Source organism: Rhipicephalus microplus, chromosome 2 (genome assembly GCF_043290135.1).
Source record: "Rhipicephalus microplus isolate Deutch F79 chromosome 2, USDA_Rmic, whole genome shotgun sequence".
In the NCBI taxonomy this organism is placed as follows: domain Eukaryota; kingdom Metazoa; phylum Arthropoda; class Arachnida; order Ixodida; family Ixodidae; genus Rhipicephalus; species Rhipicephalus microplus.
The window spans coordinates 22,701,686-22,717,093 of NC_134701.1; the positions used below are offsets into that span (position 1 = coordinate 22,701,686).

Below are 15,408 nucleotides of genomic sequence, written 5' to 3' on the forward strand. Positions count from 1 at the left end.
TGAATGGCAGAACAAACAACTTTTTGTCGCATAAAACTTCACTGCGATGTTCAACTCACCGATGCCACAATATGCCACAAAAGATCTCCCACATGTGCTTTTCGATAACGGCAGAGACTGGTCAATCTATGATAATGGCTTCCCTGTGATTGTGATGGTGCCTTAATGGTTAAGCATGAAAAAAGAGCGAAGGCGAGGTCGTGATGAATGTATCACTAGGCTCTTCTCCGACAACCTTACCACAGTTATCTGCAGACATCTACTTGGCTGCACATGTTTAAACTGTGTGGAGCGACAGCGATACGAGCGCGTCATGTTCGTAAGTTCATCGCCACCATGTCGTGCAAGGCCACTTGCGTGCTGCTTGCAAAATGCATGTCTTGTTCCTTTTGAATGAACTGACTACTTGCTGCATTCGAACACAATCCAAAGTGAAGAATGCATAAAGAACGTGCTTATGTGTTAGACTGCATACGGCCTGGTATGCGAGGGCGAGAGCCATGCTACAGGCAAGTAGCCAGGGATGATTGGCTCCACGCGGCGGTTCCGCACTACAATTGGACGGTGTGAGCTCACCGCAGACGTCAGTAGCGAGTACACCGCAAGCATCACTTAACACACAATTTTAAGGGTGAATCTATAACCAACAACTACTGATGTAACTACCATTTATTGCTGCACTTTGTTATACAAGGGTCCCACAATAATCCTACTTCTTTAAGGCTAAAGTATGCACAAACAAACAAAAGATACGATTCACTTCAGTGCCTGTCAACACAAAAGCAGAATTTAAAACTAGTTGGTGATCACAGGACAATGTAAGGTGACACAGATGGGACAAGCATGTCCTATCAGCACCATCTGAAAAGGAGTGTGGCTCACCAGCTAAGCATACAAAAATGCTCCTCAAGGTTCTACAACATGGCAAAGCATCACTACAAGTGGCATGAAGTCACAGAACCGCCTTCACAGAAGATGCTGCAGTAAGCTGTATTTTCGTCACGCTGGTATCATGATTATCAACCAGTTAACGGTGGTCATTGGAGGAGATGACCACTGCATAGGAGGATGAGTACTAAACAAAGAGTCTATCTGTGTCGTTTGTGGTGTCTACTGCCACTGTGTTCGTGATGTGGCCGCTTTCGGCGCCTCTCATTCATGGCATTACGAGGGTCGTCAAGGCTGTACGCTTCCTCGGCATCCACCACGTTGGCATCTCTTGCCAGCACTGGCCCTTGCTCAGCGAAACAAAGCTGGTGTGACAACCTGCATTGTGAACACGACACACAGCGTTTGTTGGCATGCTAGTGCAAAACAAAATACTGTGTCCATACTAATATGAAGCAAGACCAACAATACCCACACACAGCATGCGCCATGACACAAGTTTTTGGTTTCACTACCCAGAAAAGCTATAACCTATCTTATTCTAGGATTCTTAACAGACAAATGCCGAGAGAGACAAAGTCAACTTGAAGGATTCAATTGACTTGGCAAAGTGTGCTATGAGGACATATTTCTGAAGACCTTTAAGATTGCCTGCTAGACCTGCAGTGTTGTTACTTTTAGCTTGCTTGGTGCTACAGTCAAAGCCGATTATTTAAAACTCTGACAAATCAAATAATCTTATATACCAGCCATTTTCAAACATCATGATGCTTTTGTTGCAATGCAGAGGAAAACTTACAGCTGTATTGAACAGAAATGCCCCAATAAGTTGTTGTCTTTTCGTCTTCTACCCCGCATGTGTTTGTGTGACTCACAGCTTCGACTTAGTTTGTGCAGGCTACATGCATTTCCACATCATTCCTCGCAGTCGCCATTTACTTCTCTGAAATTTTCAATTCTCCAATGTTAATGTGACAATTAACACAAAATGCAACAAGAACCTGTTGCTCTCCGTAAAGCTGGTGATAAACAAACGCAGTCAAATAAGACGAACAAAATCATGATGTCACCATTGTGTACAGCAGTGAAACATGCTAAGTAGTATGGTATTTTTACTGTTTTCTCTCTTCTCTTAACGCATCCGCTAGAGAAATGGGTCACTGAATGGAAATGTCTGTTGATTTAACACCCCGCTGACCATGCGGGGCACCAGGCTCTTGTGTTGCTCGAAAATGTGCATATTTAATACTCGAACCATCACCACTGCCTCTGAGATTATTTTTTTAATGATTTATATTTATTCAATACAGTAATACAATACAACACAAAAGAAAAAATCCGAATAATACAGAAGGAGGTCCCAAAGTGGAAACTGTCAGGGGGACCTCCTGTTGAAACAAGCACAAATAACGTAAACAAGCATTGACAACTAAAGAAAAAAAGAAATTATTTCAAAATAACAAACTAGCACTTCTTTAAATATTTATCAAGGAATATACATACATAGTGAGCATATACACATACATAAATATAAATATATATAAACCAATACACATATAAATGCACAAATACTATCAGGTGATGAGTGTGGTTAGTAAAAATTGTTTGAGTTGACGCCGGAAATAATGCGATGAAGGGCTTTATTTAATAGTTGATGGAAGTGAATTCCAAAATGAAGTTACAGTAAACAATGTTGTCATTTTACCGTAGCTTGTGTTTACTTTTGGAAACAGGAGGTTAATATTTTCAGAAAAGCGTGTGTTATTTTATGAAGATGTGTTAGGGAAAGTATGTCAATTAGAATGTCACCTGTTCTACTCCTGAATTATACAACACCAAGTTTGAGCTGAAAAGTGTATGTGATAAGTAAAATTTCAAGAGCGCTAAAGATGGGTGCTGCTGATGCAGTGTATGAACTATGAGTGATGATACGGACTGCTCTTTTCTGAAAGTGAATGATGGATGCCAGATGAGTGGTGTACGCGTTGGCCCAGGATGAAATGCAGTAATCAAGGCGACTGTGAATAAATGCATAGTACAGTGATTTGAGAATGTGTTGCTGATAAGAATGTCTAGAGCAAATGAGTATGCGAATGCCAAAGCAGTCTTCTTGATGACAGAGTTTATATGAAAGTTAAATTTAACGTGAGGATCTAATGTTACACCTAGAAAAGTAATGAACTTTGATGGTGTAATGATGCAGTTACCTACGTATATTTCCGGATTTATTGTCACGCTTTTTTTTATGAGAGTGAAATAACACTAAAGCTGTTTTAATAGCGTTGATTTTCAATAAGTTGTTATTGCACCAGTTATTGCACCATGAAACAAGATTACCAACATCTGTGTTTAATATTGATAGGAGATTGGGGAGATCTTTGTCACTGGAAAATATTGTAGTATCGTCAGCATAAAGGATGCAGTCAGAAAAGGTGAGCAATAATTGTAAGTCATTAATGTAGATGAGAAACAAAAGAGGTCCCAAAATTGAGCCTTGTGGCGCTCCCTGGTTAGTTGTTATTGGAGAGGATAAAACGCCGCAGCAGTTCACAACATGGGTCCTGTTAGCGAGGTAGTTTTGTAGAAGAGCTAAAGTAGGCCCATAAATTCCCATGGATTCAAGTTCGGCGAGCAAGATTGAGTGGTTAATGGTATCAAACGCCCTAGTAAAGTCAATAAATACTGCTCCTGCCCATACACCTTTATCGATAAACTGTACTATGCTTTCAGTTAGTTTTATCAGTGATAATTCGGTAGACAGCTTAGCACGAACACCAAACTGCTTACGTGACAGAAGATTTAATTTTGTTAGGTAGTCCATACGGCGATCAACAATGAGCTTCTCAATAACCTTGCTAAAAATGGGAGGATTGTTATTGGGCGATAATTATAGAAAACTTTTCGGTCTCCCTTTTTAAATACAAAGGTTACCTTTCCTTGTTTTAAGGATAGTAGGAAAAACGCCAGAGCGAAATGCTGTGTTAATAAGCTCTGAAAGCACAGATTATAAATCGGGGGAAATAAGTTTGATTTTGGAAAGGTAATACTGGCACGATGACCGCCATAGCTGTTTGGTGGTGCCACCCTCCCAGGAGCAGGAAAATTTCCTCGATGTCCACTGCATCGGGTCAAAATCACCTGTGATTACCTTGGTGTTGACAACCCACAAATCTAGCCGCTATTGGTGAACACTGTTTGAGTTTGTTTCTGTTTCTTAGCCTGGCCTTTGTCAGGCCAATTGCTAGCGTTAGGGTGGAATCTATCAGGAGCACTTCTTACAGTTGTGTGTCTTCAAGCTCGACAACAAATTTGTTGCAAATAGATGCTCCCGGTATTCTGCAAATTCATAGCAGCTGCCAGCAAGCTCATGCAGGGCTGTCATAATGTTCTCCACACTTTGTATGGGTTTTTGCTTCGAGCAATGGAAATTTGCGCTTCCACATACTATAGTTTTTGCGGCCACAAAATGGGCATCAGACCTTTTCTTCCCTATCTCATAGCCTTGAGTCTGCTCTTCAGAGAGGCCGAACAACTAACAAATTTTTCTGGCCTGCGATACAGCAGAGTTTTCGTTTGTTGAGTTCCAATATCATAAAATGACAGGTAAGGATTAAGTTGAATACCGTCAGTGGCTGCTGCTGGAGGGGCCACCATTGTGCAGAGCGAAGGCTAAGAGGAAGAGGAGGCCTATCCCACTTCTGAACCACTCCTGGTCAAGGAGTGAATGCGAGCAAAAGACTGGCACCATTCTGACATAGCCATGTTAACCAAACGTGTTTATGATTGCCATGACATACAGGTGTTAGGAAAGCCGTTTAACTGATAGTCCATTGATTTATATGTGACTTTTAACATCCCGAAACCTCCATATGATTATAACAGATGTCGTAGTGGGGGACACCGGAAATTTCGACCACCTGGGGTTCTTTAACAGGCACACTGAGAGTCCATTGACTCAAAGGTCAAACCTGAAGCACATCGCAATATTTTATTTATTTCAAGCAAACATGTGTTGAGTTGCTGTGACCATCAACAGTATCGAGCGTGGCAGCACTGCGTGCTATCATAGAGTAAAAACACATGCTTCTCTCCAGCTATTTCAGTATCCTGAGCATGACATAACAGGTAAACCTGGCTATGCCAGCGGCAGAAAGAACCTACTTGATTTGCCTGCACTCCCCGCTTATCTTGCTCGCGAGAAGAAACACTCGGCCAGAAAGAGGGACGAACAATAAGACACGATGAAAGCTAGTGTGAAAGAATAGTGGCACAATACCACACCCTTTGGTGCTTAGCACCATCTCATGGGCAAGTAAACGAGCTTTTGCGACACTTCAGCAGCCCAGCGATGCGCTTGCTGCCAGAGGTAACGGTCCGCCTGGCCGAAGTATGTCACTCACCAAGCCGTTCTGCTTTTTGCAGGTTTGTTCTAGCTCTTCTACGTTTACTAGCGACTGTCGTTTCTTGCTAGTTCTGCCGTGCCCACGACAGTGTTGTGAAATTTGTTAAGTGTTTTTGTGCACTAAAACTGTTACTTAGTAGTGATGTTGAAGAAAATCCGGGACCCACTAACGCTGAATTATTGCACAAAATTCTTGATAATCAGAATCTGCTACAAAATGAATTAGTCCACTTGAAAACTAAAACAGAAAATATGATAGCTGAGACGAGAGAGTTGTTTAAGCAGCTTCAGGTTTACGTCTCGGACCTGAAATCTAATATAGCTGGCTTAGGTTGTCTTGAAAACTCAGTAAAAACGTTTCAGGAGTCTGTGAAAAATCACGCTAGCCAACTCATCAATATCGAAGACAGAAGTAGGCGCTCAAACGTAGTTATTCATGGTATCCTTGAAGAGCCAAACAAGACAGAAACTGATCTGAAGCGTAAAATTATTACTGAAACACTCAAAAATAGGCTAGGTGTTAAGTGCATCTCTATTGGCCGTATTCACAGACTTGGAAGGACTGGATCTAAACGACCAGTAATCATGTTTCTACAGGATTATAATGAGAAAGTAGCGATTTTTAAGAATGTTTCAAAGCTGAAGGGATCAAACATTTTTGTTCAGAATGACTATTCCCAAATCACTCGGAAAGAAAGTTTCAGTTCAGCACGATAAGCTACAGATTGATAATGATGTATTCATCTGGAGTGAAACAACAAACCAACGTGAGATAACTTCTGGTTTTCGTGCCAATGTACATTCTACTTGACAAGTCAAGGAAAGGCTTGTCAGATTACTGAACATTAACGCACGTAGTATAGTGAATAAAACTAATCAATTAGAATCGGTTCTTTTGACGCACTCCCCACATGTTATTGTTTTAACGGAAACCTGGCTACACGATGAAGTTAGTGACAAAGACAATCCCACCTGGTTACAAAATAATTCGAAGAGATAGAACCTCTAGGGGTGGTGGTGTGACCATTGTTGCGAAGTCGTCTGTTCAGGTAATTTCGTTGATCGAATCGAAGGACACCGAAATCCTCTGCGTTAAACTAAACATTTATGCTCATGTCTTCGTTTTATGTGCCGTTTACAGGCCACCTGACTCAGCCCCTGATTACTTATTAAAAATTAGTGACCACATTTCACAATTCAATAAAAGTAAACTGCTGATGGTTGGTGGTTTTAACCTACCAGGCATTGACTGGGATCGTATCAAATCGGGTGCCGGTTCTGTGCGTGACGCAAACGTTCTTTTTGATTTGATGCTTGTACACAATCTTGTACAACTAGTTCGCGAGCCTACTAGACATGCAACCGGTATCGACTCGCTCTTTGATCTCGCCTTTCTTGATCGTTCCTTTTCTAGTTACCATGTATCTGTCGAGCCTGGCCTATCTGACCATGATATTGTTGCTGTATACTTTTCGTTGAATGTTAAACATACGCCTGACACGCGTGCACCTGTGATTGTGAAAGATTTTGCACGGGCTGACGATATCAGTGTAATGAAATATCTTGCTTTTGTGAATTTCGCGCAAGTGACATCCTTGAGCTTTGGACCAAGTTTAAAGCCATGTGCTTACTCTGCATAGATCAGTTCATACCGAACAAACGTGTAAAATTAACTAAGCACACACCTTGGATGAACAGGCGTACCATTCAGTTAAAACGTATGGTGACCCCGCTCGTAACTGCAGCGGGCGATCACTGCGGGTTCAGGCTTAGCGAGCCACAGGGCCGATACTCCGTTCACTCGCGTGTAGCGCACCGCTCCGCGGGCGCTCAACTGATAAGGCGTTTAGCGCGGTGCAGCAAACAGACAGTGTTCTAATGCAAAACCCAACACTTTATTGCCACTGGCGGCACCCCGAACAACAGTACAACGTCCGCTCCCGGGACGCGGGTAGCAAAGGCACCCGCACGCGGACGTTCACAATAAGGGGAAAACCGCGAGCACGTCGCAGCTGGCAATGGCGAGCTTTGACACGCCGGTCGGGAAAAGGTCCCTCGCGGCTATGCTGCGCACTCTCAGGATGGCCACGGCCTGGTCGCGAGTGTTAGGGCAAACCTCGTACGCGTAGGCCTACGGCAAGTGCGGCTCGTTGTGGTACGACCACTTCAAGCACTAGGCACCGCTGTGGGCTTAGCGTACGCTATCGAAGCTAGCACTCAAGTAAACACGCCTGCCGAGGTGCCCAAGGCCACCCCAGGCAGGCTACAGTCCGGCGATTCCCAAAGGGGACGCGGACGAGGGAAAACACGTGCTTACCCGGCGCCGACCAACGGAGAAGAGACCGCTCCATCGGCGCGCGCAGTGGCACGCGCCGTGCCCGCACGTGGCGCCATCTATCGCCACGTGGTGTTAACAGAGCAGGAAAGCGAAACGGTGTGGCCGTGTGGCGGAATGCCCGCGAAAAGGTCGCAGGCGCGCCTCAGATCCCCACATCCTTCTCTCCTTAATTCGCCCTATATACCGGTCTGCAAAGGCAGCCGGTCGTCGCCCATGCATGCAAAAGCGTCATGTAAATGGGCAACAGCTAGCCTCAGCCTCGCTCTGCAACTGCTGCTGAAGGGGAAAAAAAGTAAAACAACACAGAATACACATGAGAAAGACAAAAAACATATATTTTGCCTGCTGCAGCGTTCCTAGGGGGGGGGGGAAAGCTTCACTGTGCCTTACAGTTCCAAAAGACGGTCGACGTCCATAATGGCGACGCCGTCCATGGTGGCGACGCCGTCCATAGGTGGTCCGTCGGTGGCTACGAGTGGTGGCAGCCCTGACAGTAGTGCCGCGAAATGGGGGTCCTCCCCCATTCGCTGTCGGCACAGGGCCGCCAGGTCCGCGTCCGAGCGCTGGCTCAGCGGTGCTGGATCCAGCGTCTTCCTGTCGGTGGCCCTCCCCTCGGCGGCCGCCTTTGTCCGCGCCACGTGCATGGCACCCTTGTAATGGCACTTGAAGTGCACGGTTACGCGGCACGTGGCGCAGAACCCCACCGCTGCATCGGTGGGTAGCTGGGCGCCTCCGGCTGCTTTCTCGCTCTCCGCCAGCGTGCAGCCACGGAATGGCCACGGGACACGGTCCAGCGGCAGGTCGCGCCGAACACGCCGCTGTGTTTTCCACGGCGCGTCGCTGATGAAGTAGCGCGGGACCTCCTGCCCCTCCTGCCGCGCCCACGTGGCCACGCTCCGCCCTGGTGTTTTGGAGACCGGTGGCGGTGGCGATGTTGTTGGTCCCCGCCGCCAAGACGCCCGCCTGGTAGACTTGGGTCGCGCCGAGGTGCCCGGGGCGGAAGGTTCTGGCCGCCGAGGCGCCCGCCGTGTGGGTTTCTGGCTGGAGGGCATGTCGCTGAAGGCTTGCGACCACGACGACCGGCACCCGAACAAGAACGCGATTGTGATGCTCAAGGGGGGCACTGGCCTTGTTCTCGAGCAATGCAGTATCTGCTAAAAGCGTCAGCGGACAGAACTCGCGCGGAGCAGACATAACGCAGGCAAACGCGGCGAGCCTGATTCGCAAAGGCGGGCCGACTCGGCTAAGACTAATCAAAGGCTTAATGAGCCTTTGATACCACGTTGGGCGCCAGTATGGTGACCCCGCTCGTAACTGCAGCGGGCGATCACCGCGGGTTCAGGCTTAGCGAGCCACAGGGCCGATACTCCGTTCACTCGCGTGTAGCGCACCGCTCCGCGGCCGCTCAACTGATAAGGCGTTTAGCGCGGCGCGGCAAACAGACAGTGTTCTAATGCAAAACCCAACACTTTATTGCCACTGGCGGCACCCCGAACAACAGTACAACGTCCGCTCACGGGACGCGGGTAGCAAAGGCACCCGCACGCGGACGTTCACAATAAGGGGAAAACCGCGAGCGCGTCGCAGCTGGCAATGGCGAGCTTTGACACGCCGGTCGGGAAAAGGTCCCTCGCGGCTATGCTGCGCACTCTCACAATGGCCACTGGGCCTGGTCGCGAGTGTTAGGGCAAACCTCGTACGCGTAGGCCTACGGCAAGTGCGGCTCGTGGTACGACCACTTCAAGCACTAGGCACCGCTGTGGGCTTAGCGTACGCTATCGAAGCTAGCACTCAAGTAAACACGCCTGCCGAGGTGCCCAAGGCCACCCCAGGCAGGCTACAGTCCGGCGATTCCCAAAGGGGACGCGGACGAGGGAAAACACGTGCTTACCCGGCGCCGACCAACGAAGAAGAGACCGCTCCATCGGCACGCGCAGTGGCACGCGCCGTGCCCGCACGTGGCGCCATCTATCGCCACGTGGTGTTAACAGAGCAGGAAAGCGAAAGGGTGTGGCCGTGTGGCGGAATGCCCGTGAAAGGGTCGCAGGCGCGCCTCAGATCCCCACAAACGTAAAGCCAAACAATTACGAAAAAAAGGAGCTGCTGCCGTTAATTTAACCACTGTTCGTACAGCTCTGTCAGAATCTATTACAGAAGCAAAGAAGTTTTATTTCAGCAACACTTTACCTAACTTTATAAGGGAAGATCCGCAGAAGTTCTGGAACTTTATTAAGGAGCAAAAAAAAATTGATAATGAGCATTACCCACGTCGGTACTGCAATAACTGACCCCAAAAGCATTGTTAACCTTTTAAATGCCCACTTTCACAGTGTCTTCTCCCGTCTACTCACTCTTGTTTTCAAATTTCACAGTCCTCCGATGGCATTCCCAACTCCTTCCTCCGGCGTTACGCTGAACCACTAAGCAAATTTCTCGTCGCAATCTTTCAGGTCTCTCTAGAATCCGCGATACTTCCACCCGACTGGAAAATTGCGCGCATTGTACCAATTTTAAAAAAGGGCGACCCATCTTCAGTCTTAAATTATCGTCCGATTTACATTTTATCATCTTCTTGCAAAATGATTGAGCATATCGTTTCAGATTATGTTAATAACTTCTTAAATGAGCATGACATTCTAACTCCTTTTGAACATGGCTTTAGGAGCGGTCTTTCGACAATCACCCAATTAAGTACGGTCATACATTATTTTGCTTCTGTCCTTGACAGAGGTGGACAAACGAACGTATCTTTCTAGATTTTCAAAAGGCTTTTGATGTAGTTCCTCATGACAAATTAATCTGCAAATTACAGTTCTTTGGTTTTCCTGGCTTCAACCTATATGGTTATCTGCTTATTTAATGCATTGGAAACAGTGTGTTATCATTTACGGACAACAATCTGACTCTTTCCCGGTAACCTCAGGGGCCCCTCAGGAAAGTGTACTTGGCCCACTATTATTCCTTATTTATTGCAAGGACATAACAGATGTCATACAAGCCCCAGTAAATATTCGTCTTTTCGCAGATGACTGCATTATTTTTAACGAAATCAATACAGTTGACGACCAATTCTTGCTTAGTGCAGCTTTAAACAGTTCTTTTTAAAGTGGAGCAATAAATGGGGCATGAAACTAAATTCTTCTAAGTCTGTGCTCCTGCGTATAACTAAAGAAACAGTACCCCTGAGGTTTTCATACTCCATTGGCCAAAACCCATTGATTGAAGTTAAGGAGTACAAATATCTTGGAGTTACCATTACTAACAACCTCAACTGGAGCTCCCACATTTCTAACACCACCTCTTACGCTTTCAGAAAATTATGTCTACTTCGACACAAGCTTAAACATACATCCCATGACGTGAAAACTTTAGCCTAACAACTTTTCTCAGACCCAAGTTAGAATACGCCTCCATTATTTGGGATCCTTTTACCAATACCAATATTAATTGTCTTGAAAGAATACAGAGAAAAGCCATGCGATTCATTTTTTTCTAAATACAGCCGTGAGGATTCTGTAACGGATCTTATACGTTTCACACACTTCAAATGAGGCGAAAAATATCCCGACTGAAGTTCCTCCATTCTTTGTTAAATCGTACATTTTTTATTGATCCCAGTCCTTACATAACCCTTTCTGGGACTAGGAAAACCCGTCATTCCCATCCCCTCACACTCTCCCCTTATGTTGCCAGATCTAAACTGTTTAAATATTCTTTTTTTCCCCGCACCATAGAAGAATGCAACCTAATACCTATTTGGTGCAGAAGACTGAGGCGCAAAAAACGTATCGTGAAGCAGGAAGAGCAGAAGAGAAGAAAGAACAGCGCCAACTACCAACTGTTTAATGACCGTCTGGGAAACGCACAGGAAAAAAGACGAAACCGCGCATGCGTGCACAGCCAAACAAACATCGCACAGCGTCATGATCAAGGCACAAAGTTATCCAAAAACTGCATTTCTGTTGAGTACAACACAATAGATGTATCACTGGTACAATCGGGCCCTTTCTTTTTGATAAAATAGGCTTCCAAGAGCTCTCTAGCTGTTTGTTTTTTGCTCCTACCAAGAGTAGGAGCTGTTTGTTTTTGCTCCTACCAAAAAAGACCGCACTGAGAGGCTAAGAATTATAGGGGATACTAAAGTTGATGATAATATAGTATATCTCCTCAATAAGGGTCCTAAATATGGCCTAGAGCCTAAAGTTGCGGCACAGGACCTTCTTGCGTGGAATCGGCAATTAGCAAGGAAGGCACCACAAGAACGTGAACGCTGCCTGCTGGAAGGCGTTGACAGTCTGCACAAGGCTGCCCCAAAAGCTGATTCTGGGCGACAAGTGTGTGTGTTGCAACGTGTAGTGACATATTTTAGAGACAATGAACTCTGTCTAATGCTTTCAGATAAGGAAGGTGGGTTTGTGGCTTTATCCAGGAACTCCTATAATGAAAAAGCAAGAGAAGCTATCAACAAGAACTAGATTGTTTCCTAGATGGTCATTAAACAGTTGGTAGTTGGCACTGTTCTTTCTCCTCTTCTGCTCTTCCTGCTTCACGATATGTTTTCTGCACCTCAGTCTTCTGCAACAAGTATGCACCAAATAACCCGAAAACAAGTCCTTTTCTAATACCTATTGATCATCTGGACTCGACTGAATCAATACAGAATTACTTCTTCACTATTTCGTAATTATATTTTATTTAGAGTTGTTTTTTATTGTTACCTGACTTGTTTATGATATTCAACTGTGCTTTGTAGATGTATTTATGTTGTACCCTGCCCATCCTGCATGGGCCACATGGCCTGCAGTATTTTGTAAAATAAAAAAAAAATTTATATCAATGACTATTGCTCACTCCTTCAAGATGCTACTCGAAACAGGTTTTTTTTTTTTATTTCTTGACCCAGCTTTTTGAAGTTTAAAATGTTGGTAAAGCTTGCAGTGCTGATTTCATGAATGTATTATTTTCTGATCGTAATAGTAGTTCCAGAGTTACTATTACTTTGATAACAATATATAGGGTTTTTAGAGCACATTTTAAAGTTAACTAAAAATGTTCACACAGAATCGCAGGCTGGCTCATTTTGCTACAATTGAGCGGTACAATACAAAAAAGTACTTCAAAAAGGATTAACTAGCTACATCTAAAAAAAATCAAGGGTACTAAATGTACATTTTACATCTCCTTATCAGCATATCAATTTGTGGAATAAAAGTCTGTGATGTATGTTACAATATTAGGTAGATACTTGTATTCTAAAGTGGCTGCCGAAGATCTGTGCAAAATTTCATCAAGATAGGACTATTTTATGTGTAAGAGAGGTTGTGCACAAGATGCCAGAATTACCTCAAATGGAAATTGAAAAAAAAAAATGCATTTGAAAGTTACATGTTTCTCATGAGTACACATTGCGATTTGCATGAAACTTTGTGAGAGCATAGAAGTGACACAGCTAGAGCACTTAAAATCATCCTGCTTCATATGTCTTTCCTTCTCACTGCTGGAGAAGGGAGCCATCGAGGCGTGCTTTTTTTTTTGCATTGGGTGACAATGAGTTCTTGCCTCGGCTGTTTTAGACGGGGACATTTTTTGGATTCTTCTCTGGTCGCGGTATTGGCCCATGTTGATCAGTTGATCTGGTGGCACTACATCAAGCTCTTGTAGCACGTGTTCGAAGCTTAAATGTCTTTTATTAAACCACAGGATGGATATAGAAAGCCAAAGCAACGCATGGTAGCGCTGCGACTCTGGACAGGTAGCATTATATTTGGTAGAAAAGTAGAAATCGGGAATGTATATCGTGCGTTTTCTTTTCTCTTCGATGCGCTGCCGCTTGCTTACATGCTTGTGCAGAGGGCGCGTGCTGCGTTTGAGTCGCCTCACAATGTACCGCCTGCAGTGCTGCTTCATAAAGATGTCTGAGCTGGACAAAGAATTCCGAGAAGCGAATCGAACAGATGGAGGAAAGCTCGTTAGTCAAGTGTATGATGTGGAGCAGACGACGGAAAACGAGGACGCCCAAGTCACTGCGAAATGCATTTTTCGGGTCCTCCGTGATAATACCGTGTATGACGTATGCCTCGAGGTAAGTCTTATTCTGCCGACATGAAGCAGCTTACGCTATCGATGTGCTGTGTTGATGTTTATGGAAACCATATAATAGTTGTTTTGATGTGATATCTAGCAGTAGCAGCCGTATACTGTCATGTGCAAACGTTTGCGGCGTGCTAAAAAAAAATAAAAACTGAAATGATATGGTCATGGCATTAAACTGTCCGAGAAGTTTCAGAGTCATGTCCTCCGTGCTGTGGGCGCATGACCCGCTGACGTCACCGCAAAGCAGAAAGCTGAAGTTAACCACAGCGAGTCAAATTGAAGTGCTCGCCTCGTTTTTTTTGTTTTTTTTTTTTTTGTTTTGGCTTTCGTGTTATGCTTGCTCCATCTTTCACGAACGTGGCTGTGTTCGCCAGCTGTGACTTGCTGACAAACTGACACAGCTACACGTGGAGAGCATCTCTTGATGTTGTTTGCATTGTTGTGGCAGCCCAACACAACAATACTTGGCCGACGCTTTCATGGGGCCGCTTCTTCCATTGAGGAAAGGCAACTTTGCACAGCGAGCATCTCGTTTTAGCACGCGAAGCTGACGGCACAGCGCCCAAGTTCGTCGCGCCGACTGCAGAATGCACTGCGCGCGTGTAGCACGCGCTCCAACTTCGGCATAACACACTGACTTGCCTGCGACGTTTCTCGCGTCTCTCCTCAAATTTTCCGGAGCTCGCCGCCAGGAAAAAGTGCGGCGTTGTTGTCGCTCCCCACACTAGAGCTTTGGTTCTTTATTGCGGCTGCAGTTTCCACTGTTGTCCGCAAGGCAAACTTAGTTTTCTGACACAAGAGTAAGATTTTGTTGTTCAAGGATTCTGCAATGTTTTGGGTCTTTCGTTCAAGGTCGTTCGAGCTACTTTTCATCTGTGAGGCTCTTGTCAATGGGAAGCACAGCCAATCCCTGAGTCTTGGTCGTATGCTACAGTTCACAGAAATAAAGACCTGGAACACACTCCCAACGGTAGTCATTAATTTGGCGAGCTTCCCTAATGCCCTATTTATTTATTTATTTATGATACCTTACAAGCTCAATGAGAGCATTGAGTAAGGGGGGTACAAACTTCAAAGAGTAATAGGGCGGTCATCAATAACATGTAATACACAGAAAATAACACAACATCGTGACAAAGCGTGTCTAGTCACTGACACTCAAACAAATGTAATACGCGAATGTTTCCCGATATGCAGAAAGCTTGAATAACAAGAAATTCAAGGTACATGAACGAAACACAATAAAGAAATTCGGAGGGCGTCGGTATAGAATTCAAGTGAGCAGCAACGGCGGTGCAACTGAGCAACAAAAACTGGGAGAATAACAAGAACTGGGAGAACAATGGCAATAAAACAACATACACACGCATTTTCCAAACACATATACTGCCAGCCGTACAAAGGCGTTCACCAATATAAATTGCAAGACAACGGTGGGTACAGCAAAAATTAAAGAGAACCAAAGAGAAGTGTGAAACTAGGTGAGTGGTACAGCTGCAGCTACAAACATCAGTGAAGTTAGAGCGATTAGTGTGATGAAAAATGATTACACACATGTTCGCGAAAAGAATCTGGATCGGTGATGGAGGCGATGCAGTCGGGAAGGACATTCCATAATGATATGGCCTTAGGAAGCGCTGATAAGTTGAATGCCTTCGTTTTGCCGTAAACGCGAGTGAAACTAAGG

The 15,408-nt window shown here is 45.1% G+C and overlaps 1 protein-coding gene across 2 annotated transcripts in view; it reads right to left on the minus strand.

Annotated features, from left to right (window-relative positions):
• Positions 1 to 651: 651 nt before the first annotated feature.
• The window catches only part of LOC119169175 (spliceosome-associated protein CWC27 homolog), a 199,570-nt gene continuing 184,813 nt past the window's right edge, over positions 652 to 15,408 (minus strand). For both annotated transcript variants that reach the window (XM_075886293.1, XM_037420284.2), the window contains one exon: positions 652 to 1,266. In XM_075886293.1, the coding sequence (XP_075742408.1) occupies positions 1,089 to 1,266 (178 nt within the window). In that variant the 3' untranslated portion in view covers positions 652 to 1,088. The remainder of the gene's footprint in view (positions 1,267 to 15,408) is intronic.